At 47.1% G+C, this 24759-nt stretch overlaps 1 protein-coding gene across 1 annotated transcript in view; it reads right to left on the reverse strand.

The window, feature by feature from the left end:
* CORO2A (coronin 2A) overlaps positions 1 to 24759 on the reverse strand; it is a 55482-nt gene that overhangs the window by 5323 nt on the left and 25400 nt on the right. Inside the window, exons 2-9 of the mRNA XM_031450079.2 lie at positions 22774 to 22974; positions 7530 to 7646; positions 5128 to 5277; positions 3707 to 3886; positions 2868 to 2984; positions 2069 to 2173; positions 1189 to 1285; positions 306 to 418 (exon numbers count right to left, since the gene is read on the reverse strand). Coding sequence (XP_031305939.1) covers positions 306 to 418; positions 1189 to 1285; positions 2069 to 2173; positions 2868 to 2984; positions 3707 to 3886; positions 5128 to 5277; positions 7530 to 7646; positions 22774 to 22974 — 1080 coding nt within the window. The remainder of the gene's footprint in view (positions 1 to 305; positions 419 to 1188; positions 1286 to 2068; positions 2174 to 2867; positions 2985 to 3706; positions 3887 to 5127; positions 5278 to 7529; positions 7647 to 22773; positions 22975 to 24759) is intronic.

The following is a 24759-nucleotide window of genomic DNA, read 5'->3' on the forward strand; positions in this document are numbered from 1 at the left end:
GATAGTGCGGGAGGGCCCTTAGAGAGCTGGGGGTTCAGGCTTTCCCAACCCTCGTGAGTTCAGGAAACAGAGGCCCAGAGAGCAAAGGGATGTGCCCAAGGTCACAGAGCCACTCAAGAGCAGAGGTGGAGTGACGCTCAGGAAGCCTAGCTCCCAGTGACAGTGTGCTGACCACCAGAAAGGCCTTCCCCTTGACAAGGGGCCATCAGTCCCCCTGTTGCTGCCCCAAGGGCAAGGGCTCCAGGCCCCAGGGTCCTTCAGGAGGGGTTCCCCACCTCCCTCGCAGACTGCCCCCACACCCTTACCCGCCGGGGTACGATCATGGATACAGGTTCGATGAGGCTTTTGGTTGTAATTAGCTTGTAGAAGCGGAAGATCTCGCAGGAGGACACGTCGAGACCTCTCTTTGGCATAACACCTGCGGGCAGACGGCCAAGGAGGGTCAAGAGGTCCTCAGGATGGGCTGGGGCCCGAGAGACCCAGAGTGAGCAGCAAAGCCAGGCTGCACACCTGGATGTGAATGGGGGACCAGCCTCCTCCCACCATCCTCCCCTCAACAAACAGTCCCACACTGGACCAGGGCCTGAGCTAGCGAAATGGGGTTGAAATCATCAAACCTTATCCCTACTTTCAAGGATTTAAGTGATTTTGGCTAAACTTTTACAGGAAGGGTGCTCTGCTCAAGGCCCTCCATCGCCATCCCCATGGCTCCCGACCCAGATGCTCTTTATAGAGCAGCTCCAGCTTTCCTCTGATTCTGTTAGAATGCTATCTTTCTCCATCCCTTTACTTTTAATCTAACTGTGTCTTCATTTGGAAGTGGGTTTCCTGTAGACAGCATATAGTTACATCTTTTTTGTTTTTTATCCCTAAATGCACTTAAAAAGTAGGGCCTCTCTTGGTCAACATCTCCCATCTCCTTGCTACTGTTGTAACTGCTTAACTTTGGGCCAGAACACCTTCATCCCCTGCCCATGCTGTGCTCTGCTTCTCTTTTGGCTCATCAAATGTTGCCTCTTCCAGGAAGCCCTCCACGACTTCCTTCTGTGTGCTCCCAGCACACCTCGACTAGAGCTCCCATCCACTCAAGAGTGTTGACCCACCATCTCTCCTCCCCAGTGTGGGCAGGACCTGCATGTGACATCCCTGATCCCCAGGCCCCAAGTGGCCTCGTTGTCCCACACTCACCGATCCCCTTCTGCGGGTTATAGGAGCGGTATTCAGTCAGGTAGTTCAGGTGAGGTTTGTCAGCGCTTACCTCATAGTAGCGGATGTTCCCATCTCCCTGAGGAGGGGAGGGTATGATTCAGAGCTAGGTCCCATCAGCCACCCAGCTGGCCCCCACTGCCCTGCAGCAGAAACTTGGCATTCACTGTGAGTGAAGAGTTGGCAGAGCCACCTCACACAAGGGCACAGTAAGGAACTATCACCAAGGCAACAGGGAGGTCCTCATTTTAACACTCAGTCCCCCCAACCATGACCCGAAGCCCACCCATGTGCCTCCAGAGCAGAGGCTTTGGGAGCACAGGCCTGAATCCCACTCCTATCTGAGAGCTGCACACGAAGGTCAGAAGTGGGGTGTCCTGAGACCATCCAGCAGGTCTTATCTCTGAGGGCATTTCTGGTAGTCACTGTCACAATGACTGGGCGGGGTGGGGTGGGGTGGGCAGGCGCTGCTCCTGGCATTGGTGGGTAGGAGGGGCGAGGGATGCCAAATACAGAACAGTCCTATCCAGTGAGGACCCCTCTGCCCCAAAGTCGAAGGTACCCCTGCTGAGAAACACCAACTGGTTCCTCCTCATCTGGACCCAGAATTGGGGATGGGCTAGCTCAGGGTGTCTGGCCAAAGCCCTGACCCCAGGTGTTCCTGTGGAGCCAGGAAGGTGGGAGAGGGGTGTGAGCTCACCACAGGCGGAGAGTATCCAGCCACTCTTGCCTGTCCCTTCCCCTGCCCTGCCCCCCAAGGGTCCCAGGCTGCTGTCTGACCACAAGCCAGACTAGACTCAGGGTAGTTCTGCCTCCTGCCTCAGGGGTCCAGGCAGCCAACTCCCTCTGGTGCCAGACTGACCTTCCCCACCACGTAGAGCATGCTGGTGTCCGCATCATAGAAGGGAAACAGCACACCTGAGGAGCCATCCAGGTCCTCCTCTGTGAGAGGCACAGAAAGGTCGTCCTGCAAAGGAACGGAGACCAGGAAGGCCTGTGGGTCATTCATGGACGCCCTCGGTGGTGCTTGGAGATAAGAATCCCCGCCATGGGGCTCTGGGGTGGGTGTGTATACATGTGTGCGTGTGCACGTGCCTGAGCCATGCGGGAGAGCGTACCACCTTTTATCCCTCCAGTATTTTCCCTTTAATAAATTACTTCTCACACACATGATGTCACTCCAGCCCTCCCCCTCCTGTTTTCTATCTACGATGATAGATGAAGAAGGAAATTCAGAGAGGAAATGACTCTGAGTGCTCCTTCAAATCAATACTGCTTGGTCTGGCTGGCCCTCACTCCCACCCCCACCACCTTGAACAGGCAGCTCCTCCCACCCACACGCCTCCCTATTTCATTCCAAGTCCTTGCTCCAGCTGTTCCCTCCACCCAGAAGGCCCTCTCTTTCTCCCTCCCCCAGCCCTGGTCTCAGACTCAGCCACCTTCCCTCCCCTACACCAGGGCCTCTCCTGGGTCCTGACCCCTCCCCTTTCTTGAACGACAAGATGCACAAGGTCTAGGTGAGTGCCACTGGGCTGTTGGCACCTCCCTGGTTTTCATCAATCAGTTCGATCAGTGAGTGAATGCGTGAATGAATGAAGGAAGCCAGCACTCAACTGAGGAGCGCTGGTGAGAGGCCTTGTGGGGTCGTGCGGGAGACTCACCTGGTCCCACAGGGCCACCTGCCGGTTGTTCCATCGGGATGTGCCCGTGGACAGCAGCTTCTTCAGGTTCCCCAGAAACAGCACTTTGTTGGCCCTGTGCCCCTTGTAGCTGGCTTCCTAGAGGGACATGTGTGGTCAGGGACTCCCTGCCTTTGCTTATGTTGCTGCTCCACCTGCTTATGCTACTTTCTTATGCCAGCTCTGCCTGGAGAATCCTTCCAGGGGCACCACCTCCAGGAAGCCTTCCTGGGTCTCTCCCATTCATCCAGAATCCCTCCCACTATTTTTGTTGAGAGTTCATTTTCTCAGCTAGAATAGAGGCAGATTTTGGCCCAGCTCCATGCTCTTGCTAAAAGATTACTGAGCATACACGAGATGCAAGGTATGGGGCAGGTTGGGCACTGTCACCTGGGTTATCTCATTTAATCCTCCCAAAGGAAAGACTAATGACCCATTGTTGCAGATGAGAAAACAGAGGCTCAGAGAGTAGAAAGTGCTTGTCTGAGGTCACACAGTAGATAAACAGTGGTGCCCTGAGGTCTCCAGACTCCATGTCATGCCTCCTGACAGAGCTGAGGCACACTGACAAGCTTTGGAGTAAGACCAGGTTCAAGTCCCAGCTTTCAGTGTGGGCAAGTCGTGTAGCCTCTCTTTGGCCTCAGTTTTCTCATCTAAAAAATGGGGATGACATATTCTGCACCTCCCAGCAGATGGGGATAACACGTGTGAAGGCTTGGCCAGAACACTGACAGTATTACTGCCCTGTTCTCAGAAGCCTTCCCCATCCTCATTCCACTCCTTGCCCCTCCGACCCCAAGCCACCCCACCCCAGCACTGACCTGGAGGACTGCCCCTGCTCGGGGGTCGAGAACCCGTATCTTGCGGTCTCGACAGGCAGTGGCCAGCAGGCTGCCGTTGGTGTTGAAGGACATGGAGAGGATCACGTCTTGGTGACAGTTAATTGTCTTCACGGGGCTCATGATTACAGACTCCTTTGTATCCAGGTTCCAGACCATCACCTGCATGGCAGAGAGCCAACTCTGAGCACAGTGGCTGCCACCTCCCTCCCTGGCCCCTACAGTCACACACCAGCCAGGCTGCAGTGAAACACGGTATCCCCGGGAGGGAAGACGCAGATGGCAGTCTGGCCAAGAGGCTTCGGGTGGGAGGATGGATCCGCTGCCACGTGGCAGGAGGGGGAAGCCAGGAGTCAGGCTGTCTGGCAGTGAAAAGAAAACACCATCTGCTTGGAGCAACGAAACATCCATGCTGGGAGGACCCCAGGGGACTAGCCAGTCCAGGGGGTTTCAAACCGTCATTAGCAACAGTTTCCACCACACAGATAAAAAGGGCTGTCATGTTCAGCTGCTTAGGCTGTACACTGCACAGCTCCAGGGCAACCCATTTCCATAGTCTATAATGTGAATAGCGCCCCCCCAGAGTTGTGTACAGAATAACCTGCACAGTCATAAACCATAGCACACCCTACATAAGAGGATAATAGAGCACTTCTGACCAGAACGGGGTAAAAGGCCCTCCCAACAGCTCCCATCACACCCTTTTATCCACCACAGAGGCCCCTGAAGAGTTGTGAAGGGAAGAGTTTAAGTCACGGCTATGGTCACATTAACCCCAGACTGAGAAACTGAGTCCCAGGGAAGACAAAGGACTTTCCAGGTCACATTGCAAGTCAGAGACTGAGTGGGAATAGAATCTAGGCCTCTTATACTGTGAGTCTTCCCAATCCACAGGGCCCACAGCTTGCTAGCTCGGCAGCCAACGGAGCAGGGGGAGGTTTCTCTGGGCAGGATCCAGCCCATCCCCTCCAGGAAGACTAACAGTGTCCCCCCAAAGCTCATGTCTACCTGAAACCTCAGAATGTGACCTTATTTAGAAACAGGGTCTTTGTAGATGTCATGAGTTACAGTGGGGTCATACTGGATTTGGGTGGGCCCTCAATCCAATGACTGGTGTTCTTATAAGAAGAGGAGAGGACACACATACACAGAGAAGAAGGCAAGAGACGGAGGCAGATGGGAGTGATGCAGCTACAAACCCAGGTGTGCTTGGAGCCGCCAGAAGCTGTAAGAAGCACAGAAGAGTTCTTCCCTAGAGCCTTTGGAGAAAGCATGGCCCTCCTAGCACCTTGATTTTGGATTTCTGGTCTCCGGAAATGTGTGAGAACACATTTCTCTTGTCTTAACTCACCCAGTTTGATCATATGTCAGAGCAGCCCCAGGAAACTAACATACAGACCCACCTTGTAGTCGTAGCCGGAGCTGAAGAGGATGTTGGCGGCCGTAGGGTGCCACTCCACCAGGCCCACTCTGCGGGAGTGGGCCACCAGCTCCTTCCTGCAGGCCGTGAGGTTCCTTGCCAGCAGCTGCTTGGGGATGTCCCAGATTTTAATCTGTCAGGGGAGAGGTGGCCCAAGGGAAGTGTTACCCAGGATCATCTTGGCACCCTCACAATCCTGAGCCACAGAACTGGCAGTGCTCAGCAGAAAGGCCAGGGGAGCTCTCTCTGCATCCACCTCTCATTCAGTGGAGAGGCAGCTGGGGCCCCTCAGCCTAGACTATCCCTCAAAGCACAATGGTCTACCTTGTCCTGGTCCCAAAGGCTCAGAGTAGAGCTTTGAATGCCGGGAGGAAGGGTTTATGCTACATCCTCAGGGCACTAGGGAGCCAGTGCAGTCTCTGGAGCAAGACAGGGGAGGGACAACTCCTTCCTTTATAGGGTGGAAGAAGAAAGACTAAAGGCCAGAAGGCTGGTTTGGATCGGGGCACAGGCCTGCATTCCACAGTAAGGGCCTGCGGGGAGGAGCTGGGGCTTTCTTCCACAGTAGTACTGTTGAGGATAGAAGGGGCTTACATGGTAGAAAGTAAGCTCCCCATCACGGAAGCATACAAATGGAGGTGCTGAGGGATGCTGCAGAGGGTGACGGAGCCTAGGCTGGTGTTGACTAAATGTTCCTTATTGTCCTGCAGGGCTCTCGGGCCCCTACATGATTGTCCTCTTTCCTTCATAGATAAACTGCTTTTCAGGTAGACTTTGCTTTCAATGCAGCAAATATTTATTTCCTGGTTGTCTTGAATTTAAAACCAGAAAGCCAACACACACCCCTGCCCCCCGCTCCCGCCGCCAAATAGTGCCAGGCTCCAGAGAGATGGAGTCCAGTGAGTGCTGTTACTGCATAGATAGACTTGGCTGGAGGACAGACGCTGGGCAGGTCTGTTTGGAAGGTACAGACACCATCCCCAACATTCCCCAGAGCTAGAGGGTCATCTCTGCCACCCCTAATAATTGTATTCACTCCTTCTGCCCCTGGGGCATCTGGGAAGGGACAGGAGATGAGACTAGCTAGGAATTTAATAAAGATCTTGAGGGAGCCTTCAAAGCAGGCTTGCAAGGGCAGATACTCCAGGAGTGGACACAGAGTCAGATATTTGATATCCTATCGGAAGTCCTACTCTCGTGTGAGATAAGACCAGTTCTCACCAAGCCCAACTGCCCCTTTGGGGAAATCACATGCTGGCAGACACTGTCCTTTATGTTTCTCAGCATCTTTTATGTGGAAAGGACACAAGTCCTCTTAAAATTTTCTACCTGCTTCTCTTGAACTGGTCTGTTTCCTTTGATTAGACAGTGAGGGTTCTGCAATGCATTCTATTTCCTTTTTTGCCTTGGCTGCCAGGCAGCTCTAAACTAAACATGGAACTCAACAGCTACCACCCTCCATAGTCAACGTTTCTAGTATTATTTCCTCACTTCCTCCATCTGTGGCTGCTGCTCTTTAGGGAAATGGCATAGCTCAGTGGAAACATATTGGGCTCTGAAATCAAGCCTTAGTCTGAAGCCTGGCTCTGCCTCCACAAACTGTGTGACCTTGGGCAAACTGCCACACCTCTCAGATCCTCAATTTCTCCATCAGAAAAACATCCTACCTTGTGGGGTTGCTGGGAAGACTGAGTGAAATGATATTTGTAAAGAGAGTCAGGAACCCCATGGGTAACTATTACCTAAATGGTAACTATGACTTTTATCTTTATTTTAATCATCTGTTCATATCTGTGTCTTTTGTTTTAAGCTATACCCACTGAGTTTTAGAAGTGGGCATAGAATACATTATAAATAACACCAAACATTGTAGGGGCATGGACTATGACCCTGGCACAGAACAGGGGCTCAGAAAGTTGGTGAGACTGGAGCTTTGGGGACTGTTTTGGTATCCATATTCATTTAGTGCTCCCACTTTTATCCTTTACAATCTCCCCTCCCCACTGTCTATGAGATTAAGTGGCACAATATTTTCTGGCCACAATAAAAATGCTCCTTACAGCATTTTATAGTTATCTTGAAAGATGGGCTTTCTCACTGGAAAATGAATTTCATTGGATCTTCATTAGATGGTTGGGGGCCATTATGCCCATTATTTTACATAGGGGACTGAGGCGCATAGAGAGGAAGTGTGGTGCCTAAGTCTCATAGGACCCAGAACTTCTCCTCCTCAACCTAACTTACCCCCTCGGCTCACAGTGACCTCACCTAATGAAGGATAAAGAATCAGGAGTGTCCGAGCTGAGTCCAGACACCATTCTGTGTCCCTCTGCCCCAGTCCTGCTCCTCTCAGGAAAGGGAACCACCTCATGCGCTGACACTCACCGTGGCATCTTCGGAACAGGAGGCGATCTCAAAGTCATCAAAAGGGTTCCACTTGATGTCTAAGACGTTCCCTCTGTGCCCGCAGACCTTCGGGTAGTGTGGGTCCAACTTTCCCGTCTGTAAAACAGTACCCAGGAAAGTTGAGGAGGGGAGGGGATTAACTCCACCTTAGCATCTAGAGGGTCGCTCGGGCAGCCAGCAATCACTGAGTAGACAGGAGAATGTATGGGGCAGGACTGGGTGTGAATCTAGAATTTACCACTAATCCCTGTGTGATCCTGGGGGAGTCACTTCTCTGAGCCTCAGTGTCCTCTTCAGTAAAATGGAGGCAATAATAGGTATTTCAGAGGGTTCATGTGAGACTCATAGGACATGAGGTACGGGAAGGGTCTGGCACAGTGCCTAGCACACAGTAGGTGTTCAATAAAAGAACATTTCCCTTCATACACTGCTGGTGGGAATGCAAAAATGGTGCAGCCACTGTGGAAAACAGTCTGGCAGCTCCTTAAAAGGTTAAACAGAGTTACTATACGACCTGGTAATTCCATTGCTAGGTATATCTCCAAAAGAAATAAAAATATAGGTCAACAAAAAAGTGTACATCAATGTTCACAGCATCATTATTCATAATAACCAAAAGGTGGAAGCAACCCAAATGTCCATCAGTGGATGAATGAATATATAAAGTGTAGTCTATTCATACAGAGGAATACTGTTCGGCCAGCAAAGGGAGTGAAGTACTGATACACACTACAACATGGGTGAACCTTGAAAACATCTCGCTAAGGAAAGAAGATAGACATAAAAAGCCACATACTGCATGATTCCACTTAGATGATGTACCAGATGCAGTTTCATTGCTCGAGCAAATTAATACATCCCCTGGTACCTAGTATGGAGAACCCTGACTAGTGCATATGAAGAACCCAGAATAGGTAAATTCTTAGAGACTGAAAGCAGACAAGTGGTGGCTTAGGGCTGGGGGAAGAGGGCAATAGGAAGTGACTGCTCGTGGATTTGGAGTTTCTGCGGGGGATCATGAAATTATTTTCAAATTAGTGGTGATGGTTAAACCACCATGTGAATATTTAAAACCCACTGAATTATACACTTAAATGGTGAATTTTATGGTATGCGAGTTATATTTCAATTAAAAAGAAAGGGCATTTCTTTTCCCTCCTCCTTTTCCTGCTGAGAATTCTGTATAGGTGCTGGGAGGACACACAGGTCTCACAGCCCAGGCTACCCAGCCCTGAAGCTGAGATTCCCCAGGTCATGGGACAGCTACACCAGCTCAGTCACAGAAACCCAGAGCTGGCAGGGACCAACACACTCATTTTATACATCACACTGCATGGCCCTGGCAGTACAGGGACCCTCTGCCTGCCCACGCAGGCACTGCCCACATGCACTGTCCAACCTCAGGGTCTAAAGTCCACCCACCAGAAGACTCCACCTTTATATCCAAGTGAAGGAGACAGCGGAGAAGGAAACTGGCCAACATCTATCCATACAGCAAATCTTTCGGGAACCTGGGAACAGGCCCTGTGCGAGGTGCTGGGTGAACATAAGACATAGTACTCTACCTCGCAGAATTAACAGTCTCAGGATTTTTAAAAACAAACTTTCAATAAAAATTGTAAAGCAGCATAGAATTAACAACAACAAAAAATAAAACAAGTAAAAATTTAAAAAGAAATAATAAAAAATAAATAAATGAAATTTAAAACAAAAATGAACTTTCAAGAACACAGTGAACCCAGGGAACACCCACAGTTTGTCCTCGCCTCACCTCCCCAGCTCTGCAGAGACCATTGTGCTCTTGTGGGACATCCTAGACCATGCGCAATGGAGACTAAGCAAAGACAAGTGAAGGTCTCTGACATTGCTTACTAAGGCTGCGACGCAGGCAGCTGCCATGAGAACAGACATAGGACATCCCTGTTACCACTGGCAAGCTAGGAGACAGATGATTGAGCCTCTGGTTCATGGGGGTCTAACGCATGCAACTTAGTGGCTCTGCAAACAGGCCATGGTACTGGGCTTCCCTTCGGAAATACTCCGCCCAATTCAGCTCCTGCCCCTTGGGAAAGGGTCTTAGATACCTCATCCTAGACTGGATCCCTTCCTGGAGGGGGAACTCTATCAAGCATGTTGTCTGACAAATTGGAATGTGAATGGTAGATTAAAGTGTTGTTGCAATGTTAAATGTAGTGAATTCGACGATGTACTGTAGTTACATAAGAGAATATTCTTATCTGTAGGAAATATATAAGGCTTAGGGATAGAGGGAAAGATATATGTAAGTTACCCTCAAAGGGTTCAGGAAAAAAATTATACTCTCACATACACATTCAGAGAGAGAGAGAAAATAGAGGAAAGAATCTGAACTTGTGTCATTTGACAGTGATGTGTGAGGATGAGCAAAAGTTCCATTTCTTTCAGATGGTTCTGCCTTCTCCGTGGCTGAAAAAAAATGGGCCCCTGGGCAGAGAAGAGAGCAGTGGGGCACCAGGACCCGGGAAGAACACTGCACCCACGGGCCCAGCCTAGATATCCTGGGACCATTGCTCCAGCCACCAGGCCATTCTGCAGCTTCTTAACATGTGAATAATAATCTCTTCCTCTCAGGATTGTTGTGAGGGTTAAATGACGTATTGTGCATGAAAAACCAAACAGTGATGTCCTATAGTAAGTGCTCATATAAGAGCTTTTATCGTATGTGTGTGTGTGTGTGTGCACGCATGCACATACATGTGTACGTTAAAGCTGAGAAAAAAAGACTGGAAGGAAATGCACCAAATGGTTCTCTCTAGATGGTGGGATAAATGGGTGGTTTTTATCATCTGTGCATTTAAAAATTTTTTTCTAAACTATCTGCAAAAACTGTGTAAGTTTTGCAATAAAAAGTATTTAAGGGGCAACAAATAAATGAGGAGTTTGGGATTAACATATACACACTACCATATGTAAAACAGATGAACAACAAGGACCTACTGTACAGCACAGGGAATGATATTCAATATCTTGTAAAAACCTGTGATGGAAAAGAATCTGAAAAAGAATACATATATGTTTATGTATAACTGAATCACCTGAAACTAACACAACATTGTAAATCAGCTATACTTCAATAAAAATGGAAATAGAAATAATTTTTTAAGAAAGGGTATTTAAGACAAAACTTCAGACTTCCTGAAAAGACAGGGTCTTTGCAGGATTAGCCAAAAATTTCTTATAAAACTGCAGAGCCTGAAGGGCTCTGAGATCAGGAACAGTAAAAACAGCAAAGTTCTTGAATCTTGCACCTGTGGCAAGCATTACTAATGGATCACAGCATTGTCTCAGTGACCCCAGACTGGAGGATAGACTTGCCCAGGGTCACAGGGAATGTCAGGGACAGAGCTGGCTCCCAAGTGTGAGTCTGTGGTGCACTTACTGTGCTCTGAGGGAGCACCAGCCCTCTGTGAGTCAGTATCCTGCCCTCTTCCTGCACACAGCCCTTCCCTTCTCTTGGATTACTTCCTGGGTGAAAGGGCATGATCAGTGCTGCGTCTTTTGCTGCGGCACACCCAAGTGCTCTCAGAGCCTTGATCTCTGCACTCTGGCCCAGGGCCATGCCCCACTTTCTGCCCTGAGGGTTCCTGGGAAGAGCTGATTGTCAGCTAGCTGGCCTTGGCCTTGGCTGACCGGAGGCAATCTGTCTGGGAGGCCATTCAGACTCCTGCCTCCCAGCCTGGGCTGCTGAGCCACAGACTCGAATGAACCCAAGAGCCAGGCCTGGCTCTGATGGACGCTCCTCCCAGGCCTCTAAGAGCAGAAGCCCCAGCCCCAGACAGCTTCTCCTCCTCCTCAGTGAATACAGGAGGCTGATGCTCCCTGGAGGCCGGCAGGCTCTGTGCCTAAAAGGGTCTGAGCAGAGGACTGATGTTAACAGACATAAGCCAGTCTGAAGGGCTATTGACCCAGCTGCTAAAAGGCCTGTGAGAGCAGGGACATCTATAGTCAGGAGGCCACTTCTGCCTTTTGGCCTATTAGGCCAGCCAGTAGCCAGGGATAGGCCTCTGATGGATAGGGGCGCAAACTCTAAATCAGAGGAGATACACCTGCCTCCTCCTAGACCCCAGGGAACTGTGGCTTGGATGCAGGGAGCTGGCTGATCAGCCTGGAGAGACGCCACCTCCGAGTCTCTGGGGGGATGCCCTGGGGCAGATGGAGTGGACGGGGCTGTAGGACCCAGAGGACAGGGCCAGGTGGGTGGGGGACCTCAGCTGCCGGGATAGGAGAGGCTATGGGGCCATTGTCACGATCTCTAGTGCTCACAGGGAGCTGGCTGTCCCCACAACAGTGTCACAGTTGTGGCCTCAAGCAACCCTCCCCACAGCCCAGGGTGGACATGGGGGGCAGGGGTGGTAGAGGCGGGCAGAAGTGGGCTGCCCAAGAGGTGAGGCAGGCAGGCTGACTCTGGTTTCCTGAGTTTGAATCCCTGCTACAGCACTTACTGCTGTGTGACCTTGGGCAAGTGACCTCAACTCTCTGTGCCTCAGTTTTCTCATCAACAAAATGGCAACAGTAGTAGGACCTCACAGAATGGTACGAGGATTAAATGAGTTCATATACATAAAGTGCTTAAGAAACTCCCTGGTACATGGTAAGCTCTCAGTGAACTCACCAATTTAAGTTCATAAGTGCTAACCACAATTACCCAGTTTTATCGTTGCTCAGTGTTTCAGGGGCCCAGGGATGTACTTAGTGTACAAACTTCCACAGAGGGGCTCCTGTCACTTCCTACAACTGATGGGCAATTGCTCCAGGGGTGCCCTCAGTGAAGAAACTGATGCCTTGATCATATCCTGACTGATGAACTCAAGCAGGAGCTCATATTTATAAGAAACAGGTTTGTAAGTACTTTTCTTTAGGAACGATAATTTATGGAGTCATTTATGTGCCAGGAGCTTTGCTCATGTTATTTGATTTCCCTCCCAACCACCCCAGGAAGTGGTACAAGAATCCCCATGTATAATGCAGAAGGTGGGGACTGGAAGGGTTGATAATCAGAGCCATGAGAACTGGGAATGCCTCCTCTCACTGCCTGGTCTCCCTCTTGCTATCATCACGCAGGCCTTGTACTGAGGACCTATTATGTGCCAGGTCCTACGCTGTGTGCACGTGGTGGCAGGAGATGAAGTACTTATGGTCCCTGCCTTCCAGGAGCCCCCAGTCTGTGGAGGAGGCAGGATGTGGTATATTCAAGGCTTGGAGAGAGAGGCAGAGGCAGAAAAGGGGCCCTGGGGGATCAATCAAAGAAGGTTTCATGGAGGGGGAGGCTTTTGAATTGGGCCTTAGAGAAAGGGAGACTTTGACCAAGGTCAAAGGGAGGCATTTCAAGTCAGAAAGGCTGGGCCATAAGTAGGCTTTAAGGAAGACAGCAGGGAAGGTAGACTGGCAGATGGGACAGCAGAGGGGAGGCCAAACAAGAGGGTGAGGCTGTGGGAGTGGAGATAGTTACCCTGCACAGGCTAGAGCCCATGGAGAGATGGACATGTGGACAGATGAGTCATGTCCTAACTAGAAGGGGCTGGAGGGCTGCCCGGAGGAGAGGGCTGAGCAGAGAGAAAGATGACAAGAGTGTTCTCTAATCGTGCTGCTAAAATGCCAATCACATTCCCAAGAGGATCTAGGGCAGAGCGTCATTCATCAGCTCTCCTCTCATATACACAGATGAGCATGAAGAGGGTTTACTGTAGAACCCCACACCCAGGGCTGGAGGTGGTAAACCGCAGAGGCTACCTGGTAACCCTGCTTGGTCACCTCCAGAGATGGGGAGCTCACTTTCTCCCCAGTGGTTTATTCCACTTTCAGACCTTGCTGACTGTGAGAAAATGCTTCTTACTCAGAGCCTGGTGTAGCCTCCCTGTGGCTTTTCCCGCTCCCCTCACTCTCTGCTTGTGGTTCTAGCTCTGTCCCTTGGGACCCCATAGACACCACCCCCAACTCGACCCCTAGTCCCAGGCCAGCTCCTTGGATATTTGAAGGCAGAAGACTCTTTCCTTGAATATGTCCTTTTCCAGGCTGAACAGACTCTTAGAACTGGAAGAGACTCTCCCCTAAAATAGAAAAATAAAACAGACTAGTCTACACCCTGCATTCCTAGAAGGGGGACCTGAATGCGGAAAGAACAGGTATGTGCTATGGAAGGCTCTGAGGTTCAGCCGTCGGCTGGGATGGGGCCTGGAGGGCTTTGATGAAAAAGGCAGGACTGTGTGTGCAGGTGATGGGGGTCTTGGTAGGCGTTTACACAAGGGAGTGACATGGTCTGACACAGGCTTAAGGAGGGTCTGGCTGGCCTCTAAGAGCACAGCAGTGAAGTGCTCCCCTCCCCTTGCTCCCAGGTACCTGTAGGCCCTGTGTCCATTCAGCCCCTCAAGCCCATGCATCCCTCTGGCCCCGTCCACTGCCAGCGATGCTGCAGGGCCCATCCCCAGGGCTCTGCCTGCTCTTGCTGGCATGCCTCCCGACCTCCACACCTCACAGCAAAGTCCGCCTCCTACCCTGAGGGGCTGGGTCCGCTGTAGGCTGGGCCCCAAGGTCAGGAGCCCAACCAGGCATGTCCCCGGGCTCAGGGCGGGCCTGTCCTCAGGCCTTCCCACTGTGCCTTTGGTCCCTAAACATAGCCCTTGGTTGCCTGGGCGGCAAGCGCCACCCTGCAACAGGCCCACCCTGGGTCACAGCAGGCAAGAGGAAGGGACTGTGAAGTCATTCCCTTTGGCACACTTGACACCACCTGGGCAGCCTGAGCCTTCTGAGAAAACTTCCAGGACATATGGTAAGGCCAGGCACCTTTCAATCCTGTGTTCCAATAAAGAATTAGCTATAGTAAACAATCCTATGGTTACTGGGGGAAGAGGGTGGAAAGGGATAAATTTGGGAGTTTGAGATTTGCAAATGTTAGCCACTATATATAAAAACAGATTTAAAAAAACAAATTTCTTCTGTATAGCACAGGGAACTATATTCAGTATCTTGCAATAACCTTTAATGAAAAAGAATATGAAAACAAATATATATATGTATATGCATGACTGGGACATTGTGCTGTACCAGAAATTGACACATTGCAACTGACTGTACTTCAATTAAAAAATAAAATAAAATTCTGTGTCAATCACGGAATCACTATAAAGAAAAAAAAAAGTTGGTTGAATATTAAAAAAAAAAAAAAGAGAAGCTCCTTCTTTCAAAAAAATAAGAGACATGTTATAGGTTGAATTGTGTCCCCCTAAATTCATATGTTGAAGTCCTAACCCCCGGTACCTCAGAATGTGATTTTCCATGTAAATAGGGTCATTGCAGATATAATTAGTTAAGATGAAGTCTTACTGGAGTAGAGTGGGCCCCTAATCCAATATGACTGGTGTCCTTATAAAAAGGAGAATTTTGGACAAGATACATGCACTCAAGGGGAACACCATGTGAAGATGAAGGCTGAGGTGGGAGTGACCTTCTACAAGACCAGGAATATCAAAGATTACAGGCAAACCACAAGATATTAGGCGAGAGGCAGGGACCAGTTTTCTGTTGCAGCCCTCAGGAGGAATCAACCTCGCCGACACCTCAGTCTCAGACTTTTAGCTTCCAGAACTGTGAGACAATAAATTTCTGTTTGCTTAAGTCACTCAGTTTATGGTATTTTGTCATGGCAGCCCTAGTAAACTAACACAGCCCATTACACCCGATTGTTCTACCCTAGAGTGTCAGAGGTAATGCAGAGAAGAGACTGAAAGTAATTAAGAAGAGAATGAAAGTTCTTCAGAACTTATTTCACTAATACAGAGATTCAGTTGGGTTAACATTATTTTCTTAAAATACAAAAATTTCTTTTCAAGGTTATGATCATCAGTAATTTCTACCTTCTGGCATATTATATTTTGCAAAGAGAGCCACCATATCCCCTAGTCCACATTGCTTTTCAAGAACCTTTCCTTTTCTCCATTAAGGAGTAAGGCTAATTCCTCCTGGAATCCAGGTGGGCTTGTGATTGACTTGTAAGCAACAGAAGTGATGGTAGAAGTGATGCTACTTGACTTCTGAGGCCATGTTGTAAAAGCTGATGCAGCTGCTGCCTTGGGAGCAAAAATACTTGCACTGAAGCACTGAACCAGCCCCGAGGCTGCCATGTTGTGAGGAAGCACAAACCAGCTCTTTTGGAGAGACCACATGGAGAGGCCCAAGACTGCATGAAGAGAGAGCCAACACCCAGCAAGACTGCAGCTTCTCCAGTCACTCTGCTCTTCTAGCTCCAGCCACCAACTGATTGCAACCACATAAGGGACCCAAGGACAGAATCTCCCACTGACCTTACCTGAATTCCTGAGCATAGAAACTGGGAGAGGTAATAAAATGATAATAAAATGGCTCATTTAAGTGAAAAAAAAATTAGCTAGCTTGTCCCTTCCTTTCTTTACTGACACCTCTTTCTGGTAACTGAGAAGAAGCCAACGTAAACCAGAGCCAAACCTCAGAAGCGCCAGTCAGCTGAGGGAGGGGGTGGGGGAAGCCAAGGCCATGCCCAGGTCTAGGTCCTCACCCTTACTGCTCAGGGTCCTTCAGGAAGTCATCTCTCTGAGCCTCAACATCCTCATCTGTACAATGGGGCAAGACCTCCTACAGAATGGGCTAAAAAAGGTACAACATAAGGCCTGTCCCTATGGCTACCTGGAGAAGGGCCTGCAGACCTGTCTGCTCAGATAAGTGCTGCCCAATGGGACCAGCACTTGTGTCCTTTCCCTGTCTCAGCCTCTCCTTCCTGCTTATCACACTGAATCTGGTTACTTAAGAAAATGTCAGCCAAATGCAGTGCATGGAAATTTCTGGATCCTGATTCAAACAAACCAGATACAAAGAGGCATTTCTGAGGAAATCAAGGGCATTTTCACATATAGGGACCAGGTGGCACAGGAGATATTGTTGATGCTGTGATCCTGGCGTTGTGCTTATGTCAGAAAGTGTTACTATATTTTAGAATTGCAGACTGAACTTTGTGGGGGTAAAATAACAAGCTGTCCAGGATTTGCTTTAAAATACCTCAGGGGTAAAAGGGGATGGATGAAGCAAGAGCAGCAAAGTCTTCAAAATTCTAAACTCTGGGTAAGAAGAGTTCATTGTAGTTTTTATCTGCCTTTGCTTTGGAAATTTTTTTGTAATGATAAAAAAGAACTAGAAGTGAGCCCCACTGCTGAAAATGTAGTTTGTAAACAAGTAGCATTGGCATCACCTGGGTGTAGAAATGCCAGATTAAGCAAATGAAAATAAAGGCTTGTCTAGTAGAATTTGAATCTCAGATAAACAGCAAAGACTTTTTTAGAAGCATGTTCCACATAATATTTTACTTATGCTATAAAGCTATTTGTGAAAATAGCTTGGCAGGTTCTTATAAAACTGCACACGTAACTACTTTATGATCCAGCGATGGCACTCCTTGTCAGTTATCCCAGAAAAATGGAATTTACTTATGTTCACACAGACATTTGTACACAAATGTTTACAGCAGCTTCGTTCCTAAGCCCCAAACTGGAAACAGCCCAGATGGCCTTCAACGGCAAATGGTTCGACAAACTGTGTGCACCCACACCACAGAATATGACTCAGCAATAAAAAAGAATTAGCAACTAACTGGTACACCCAACAATCTAAATGGATCTCCAGAGAATTGTACTGAGTGAAAAAAGTCAAGCCCAAAAGGCTACATTCTGTACAGTTCCATTTGTATGACATTCTTAAAATGGCAGAAGTATAGAGATGGAGAGCAGATTAGCGGTAGTCAGGGGTGAAGGAGAAGGTAGGGGTGGAGGGAAGTGGCTGCGGCTATAAAAGGTCAACATGGGAGATCTTTGTGATGATAGCAACATTCAGGTCACCAAATCAGAATCTGTGTTGGACACTCAGGTGTGAACTCTGATTAGTGGCTTCCGGCTCTGACTGCCTGGATTCCTAGGTAGCAATGAACATGTGTCCTCCAGCTATTTATGCTGTTTCAAAAAGTCCAAAGAGAATCACAGAGTACCCAGGATCAGGTTGAGCAGGACAGACAGCTGAGTTTCAACCTTCCAGGGGTTTCCCAGTGGACTCAGAGTAGAGCCAGACTCCCGCCCTGGCCTACAAAGCCATCACAGTCCCGGCCCTGCTCCTCTCTCTGACCTCACCTCCGACCATGCTTGCCTATGTGACAATGCACCCGCTTGTTTCTCAAACACACAAAACCCATTCCATGAGGTGGGCCTTTGTATTTGCTATCCAGTCTGCCTGAACACTCTGCCTCTAGAACTTTGAGTGGCTCTCTGTGCAAACGTTGCCTCCCCAGAAAGGCCTTCTCTAATCAATCTATCTAAACTAGGTCCCCTCTTTGCACCCAGGTCACACCCCATCACATCAAACCAATTTATTTTCTTACTATCAGTCATTAGTACCTGTTTATACTGAGTAGTTCATGCTAGCTAGAAATGGAGAGTTCTGAGAGTCTAAGTAATAAAGAGCAGGAAAACACATTAATTAATTCATTAAAAATATAGTTTGCTTGGTGGACAGAATCTTTTAAAAGCACCCAGAGCTCAGGAGAAGCAAGTAGCTGAACAGGCCATCTCTAGGGGTCTTTCCAGCTCTGACCTTCAAGTCTTTCCTTACATCCCATTTTACACTTGTCCCTCCTCAGCTTGAAAAATGTCACCTCTTTCTAGAGTACAGTTTACACTTCTCACCCTGGCGTTCAAGGCCCTTCTCACCTGGCCCCAGTCCACTTCCCAGGATATTTCCCTTCCTGCCCTTCACAGACTGTTCATTTGTTCTGGCCAGACTGCTCTCTGCACTGTTCCGTGAACATTCCACGCACAGTCCCAACTCCACATCTTGGCTTGTGCCCTTCCCTTTAACAAGCATGCCTCTCTATTTATTTGGATGAACAATCACTGGGTAATTTGTTCAATCAGTGAAAATGTATGAGCACCATCTTTGTGGCCACAAGGTGGTATATGGGTAAACAAAGTACTGGTTCTTTTTCTCACTATTCCAAGTACATGAGGAGGTGCTACCAAAAGAACACAAATGACTCTAATTCAAAGAACTCAAGGCACAGTATCCCAAGACAGGAATGGTCTGTGGCATATGTCATAAAAAGGAGAATGCTGTGGACATCTGGGGAACGGATGAAAAGTGGCTATTCATGAACATGGTACATATTTCCTTTTACTAGGTCACCTTCAACATTAGCCTTTCAATGATGCGCTGTAATTTTCTTCTTTTCAGTTTCACTTATTTATTCCTAGGTATTCACTTTTCTTTTATTTTACTGCAAATGCTTACATTTTCCAAGCATTCTTGGTAGGTAAAATTGTGATTCATTTTTGTATTCTGATTTTTTTTATCCAGCCACCTTCCAAACATTCTTATTATTTTTCTAATAATTTGACTATATGTTCTTTTGGGTTTCTATGTAGACAATCACATCTGCAAATAATGTAGTTTTACTTCTTCCTTTTCAATCCTTATACCTTTAACTTATTTTCTTAGTCGTACTGTGCAGGCCAGGAACTTTTATCTTATCGCTGATCTTAAAGGGTTGTTTCTAACATTCTCTCTTTATAAATGATGTTTGCATCATATTAACAAATAGATCAAATATCACCAACATCTCCAATTATGGGACAAGCTGACATCATGTGTCACATGATGTAATGAACTGAGGATACACATCACCTGTTTAATACTCTTGCCAAAAATGTATGACATGAATCTAATCATGAGGAAACAATTTGACAAATCCAAATTTAGGAATGTTTACAAAACAGCTGGACTTTACTGCTTTAAAATGTCAATATCATGAAATAAAGTGGACTAAGAGATATGATAACTAAATAAAATGCATGATCTTGAGTTGGATTCTGGACCAGAAGTGAAATTTCTGTATACTCACATATGGAGAAAAAGATATAAAAAGTAAATTTGGCAGAATGTTAACAACTGGTGAATCTAGGTGAAGGATAATCACTTTATTCAACTATTTTTGCAACTTTTCTGTAGGGTTGAGATTCTTTCAATAAAAAGTTTTAAAAACTTTGTCTCTTTGTCTCTTATATGTTATATTTATATGTTCCTATAACTTCCCCTTTCCTAGTTTGCAAAGAATTTTTATCAGTAGTGGGTACCGCACTCTATAAAATGCTTTTTATGCATTTATGGAGATGACCACATGGGTTTTCTCCCTTCATGTGCTAACATAGTGATCTATATTTATAGATTTACTAATATTAAATCACTCAGTTTCTGGAATAAATCCAATGTGGTCAGAATATATCTTTTTTCAATCCGCTACTAAATTCGATTTGCTAATAATTTTGCATTCATCTTCTTGAGTGATACTGGCCTGTAATTTTTCTTTCTTGATCTATTCCTATCTGGTTTTGTAATCAAGGTTATACTGGCCTCAGAACAAGGAGGGGAGCAGCCCCTCTTTTCCTAGTCTTTGGAGGTGTTGGTAAAAGATTAGAAGAATCAGTTCCTTGAAAGTTTCATAAAAATTGCCCATAAAACCACATGGACTCGGGGAGGGTATAGCTTAGTGGTAGAGTGTATACCTAGCATGCACAAGGTCCTGGGTTCAATCCCCAGCACCTTCATTAAAACAAACAAATAAACAAATAAATTACTTCCCCTCTAGGGAAAATAAAGACAAAACCAACCAAACAAAAAACAAACCACATGGGCCAAGTGTCATCGTTTTGTGTGTTTGTGTGAAATATAATATACTAAAAAAATGCATAAAATGTAAATGTTCAGCTTAATGAATTGTTAAAAAATAAATTTAACCATATAACTACCATCTTCCCAGGTCAACATATGAACCATTACCAGTACAGAGGAGACTCCCCTCTATGGAACACTTTCCAATCATAACTCCCTCCCTCCCTCCCTCCCACAGGGGGTAACTATTATCCTGGTTTTCTTGATAATCCCCTGCTTGCTTTTCTTTAAGATTTTTCTACTTATGCATCCCTTAAAATATAATGTAATTTAGTCTGTTTTTAACTTTAGGTAAATAGAACGAGACTGTAATTTATTTGGTTTCTTTCCTCGACATTGTCTTTATGATTCATCCATGTCATGGTATATGCCTATACTTTGACTTTTCATAACTGTGTATATTCAACATTATGGATATACCATAATTTATTTATTCAATTCTTGGACATTTAGGTTTTTGCAGTTTTGTGATAACATGAACAATGCTCCCATGCAGACTCTTGTGTTTGTGTTCTGACACATCTAAGCACACAGTTTTGCATAGTAAATACATAAGAGTGGAATCTCTGAGTCACTGTCTGTGTATTTTCCTCTTTAATAGAAACTGTCACACTTCGTTCCAAAACACGTGTGCCAGTTTACCCTGCCACCAGAAGACTGAGAGTTTACAGTGCTCCATATCCTCATCATTACTTACTATTACTAGATTTTTACATTTTTGTCAAGCTGGTGAGTTGCAGTGGTTATCTCATTGTGGTTTACTAACAAGGTTGAGCATTTTTTCAAATGTTTAGTAACCATTTGGATTTTCTCTGCTGTGAGAAAGCTGTTCAGTTTTGTCCCCCCTAGTTCATTTTATACATTCAGGAAATGAGCTCTTTGTCACGTTCACTGTGCAAATATCCTTTCTCACTTATGGCTTGCCTTTTCCTTCTGCTGTTTTCTTTAAGAGAAATTTTTATTACTCAATTTTGAAAACAGTTACAGGACTATTCAGGCTTTGTATTTCTACTTGAATTGGTATTGACAAATTATATATATATATATCAGGAATCTGTCCATATTGCCAACATTTTCAAATATATTGTCATAAAATTGCTCCTATTTTTTGAAGTTCTACTGATACTGCCTTTGTTGTTGTTGTTGTTCTTGGTGCTGTTTGTACCTTCTCTCTTTAATTTCTGACCATCTCTCCAGAGGCTTGTCTATGTCTTTTCTAAGAACCAACTTTAGGCTCTCTTGATCCTCTTTAATCGATCACTGATTCTCTTTCACTGATTTCTACTCTTTATTACCTCCTTCCTCAAACTTTCTTTGGGTTTACTCTGTTGTTCTTTTTCTAACTTCTTAGAGTGAATGTTGAGTCATTATTTCTCAGCCTAACATAAGCATCTATGCTATGAACTTCCCTTGAGGCACCACCTTCTCTGTATCCTGTAAGTTTTGTGATGTATTTCACTATCATTCATTTCCAAGTATTTTTAAATTTCTATTTTGATTTCTTCTTTAATCTAGAAGTTATTTAGAAAGGTGTTTCTAAATTTCAAAATGAATGGGCATTTAAAATTTATCTTTTGTTACTGATTTCTAGCTCAACTGCACTGGGATCAGAAAACCTGATCTATGAGAGTCCAATCTGTATTTACGATTTGAACTTCTAAAGCCCTTTGGGGCTCTAAGTCTGTTGTTTGTCTAAGTCTGACGCTTACTCATGGATGTTTACATGCTTGGTGTTCTCAGCTTACGAATTTCCCTGATCTTAATCTGTGGGAATCCTGTCCACATTGGGAATGCTTCTCTCTGGAGGAACTCTGTATCTGCTTCTGCGGCAAGCCAGAGGCACTCTCAAGTCCAGATCCCTCGAGCCCCTTCAGAGATTCTGCCTCAAGGCAGAGACTCAGGATCCTGAAAAGACCTGCTATCAAGTTAATCTATGTGAAACTGCCATTTGGGGTCAAAAACTGTTAAATATCAGCAACTGCATACGGCCCAACTTATTCTGTCCACCTTTGTCACAGGACAAGCCTGTTCTTCCTGTTCACTTGCTGCTAACCTTTTCTACTTAGATTTTGGCTCAGGTTTTTTCCCTTTCTTGGGAAGAGGAGGTGGTTTTTCGAGACTTCCTCAACGTCTAGTTAGCCCAGCAGTGCGTTAAGAATTAAATGTTATGCAGGAGTGAAATGCTTTGCAGTGGGGTGGAGGGGAGGTCCCAGGAGTCCTAGATGACTGCTAGAAGCCGAAATCCCGGGAGAGGTATACTTTACCAATGAGGAAACTAAGACTCAAGGGAGTGAAATGACTTATTTGTGGTCACTCGTGACACGGCTGGCAACAGGCAGGGCTAGGTCTTGAACCCACATATGGGACGGAAACCAAAGCTCTCTCTACCTTCCCTCTGTCCTGCGCTGCCTCCAGAGAGCTGTTTGGACCTGGGCTTAGCAGGCATCCTTACCTGGTGCAAAGGGATGACGAGGAAGGCCCCCCCACCAGCACACTCAGTCACGACCGCAATGAAGTGGGGGTTCACAGCGCAGAAGTGGTTGTCGTGGACGCTGCGGGTGATGGGCACTGAGTCGTAGCAGTTCTCCTTGCTGGCTGGTTTGCCAAAGACGTGGCGGAACTTGGAGCTCCGGTACTGGGGGTGCCATGACATCTGCCGGAGACAAATGGGACAGAGGAGGTGTGAGGCTCGTTGCAGGACACAGCAGGGCACGTGGAGTCTCACCTTGAGAATACATAAGAGGGTGTGACCAGGACAATGCTCATTTCTACAAGGATAGTAATGTGCTATAAAGGGCTCCCAGGTGAACAGGCTATAATTGTGGCTACTTCTATGGACCTGGTGAGATGATGGATAGTTACTGCTGAACTGTTTGCTTTTCATCCCTTCCAGTGTGAACATAAAAAGGCAGAAAAACCACAGAGGGAACTCACCCTATTCTCTCCCTATCCAGCACCTCACCCAACAGCCCAGCCACCCTGCCCCACTCAGCCTAGTTAAGTGGGTAACAATATGTCTTCTGGAACCAGTCTCCCTGGGCTCCAGTTCCAGCTCTGCCTCTTGCTAGCTGGATGGCCAAATGACTTAACTTCTGAAGCCTCAAGTTTCCTTATCTGTAAAATGGGGACAAAGAAAATATCTGTCTCATAGACTTGTTGTAAGGATTAAATTAGATGATACATTAAGATCTCTCACTCAACAGCAATAATTACAACCACTATTATCATCCAGGCATCTTGACCTTCCCTTGCTCTTCATCCAGCCTTGTATTTGTTCACTCAGTATTTACTAAGCACCACCATGTGACTAAGTCCTGTGCCAGGCACTGGGGGTTTGGAGAGAACAAGGCTAAGCCCAGCCTTACAGGGGCCAAGAGTCCTATGAGTGAGGCCACCAGTGAGTCTGGGCCACTGGGACCCAGTGTACCACAGGTAATAATGGAGGTTTGTACATGGCAGTCAGGGAGGGCTTCCCAGAGGAAGTGACATGTAAGCTGTGAGTTGAAGGATGAGTAGGAGCTGGCCATGGAAGCTGGACAAGGGTGAGCTGGAGGGAAGTGTCTGGGCAGATGGAACAGCTTGAGCAAAGGCCCCGAGATAGAAGCCAACATGAAATGTTTGGGGAACTACATGTGGATTGGTAAGATTAGCAAGGAGATGCTAAAAAGAAAAAAAAAATTCACACATATAACATGTAGACTGGATGGTGTGAATGAAGAGAATACAAGCTGGAGGGGTGAGCAGGGCTAGATCATGAATGGCTTGTAAGAGGATCTGGGACTCATTGCCAAACACATGACACCATGTGGCCTCCTCTCTCCCCACTGCTGCTCCGTTCAAACTCCTGCCCCTCAGTCTCACTGACCCACTGGGCCCTCCTATCCACGTTCCCTGTGCAGCCAGAGGGATTGTTCTGGACACTGAGCCTGACTGTATTCCTCCCACCAAGGCCCCCACCTTAGACCACCCTTTGATGCACCCCATTCACTGATGTCCTACAGGATCAAGGCCAGACTCGGTTTGGGTCCCACCCCATATTCCAAGATTTACTTTTTCTTGATCATCTTCTAAATGATAACTTCCAGATGAAGACCACCACCCAGCTTCCCTTGCATCTGCTCCTGCATTTACAGTCCTCTGGGCCTTCACCCTTGCCTTTCCCTCTGCTTAGCTTGCTCTTCCCAGCCCCCTATTGCCCATACCCATCTCTACAAGTCCAAATCCTCCCCTTCCCCAGCTCCCAGGCGCCCTCCTCCAGCGCTGACCTGGAGTAGCGGACCTCTTGCTCTCCTCTGTCTCTCCTCCTTGACTTTTGGCCCTTGACACTGTCTGTCCTGATTTGCAGTTTGGTGTCAGGTCTCCTCTACCAGATTGCACATATGTCAGAGAAAGGCCTGGGGCTGCCCCAGGAATGCCTGGCACAGTGCTTTGCCTACGC

The sequence above is a fragment of the Camelus dromedarius genome, chromosome 10 (assembly GCF_036321535.1).
Source record: "Camelus dromedarius isolate mCamDro1 chromosome 10, mCamDro1.pat, whole genome shotgun sequence".
Classification (NCBI taxonomy): domain Eukaryota; kingdom Metazoa; phylum Chordata; class Mammalia; order Artiodactyla; family Camelidae; genus Camelus; species Camelus dromedarius.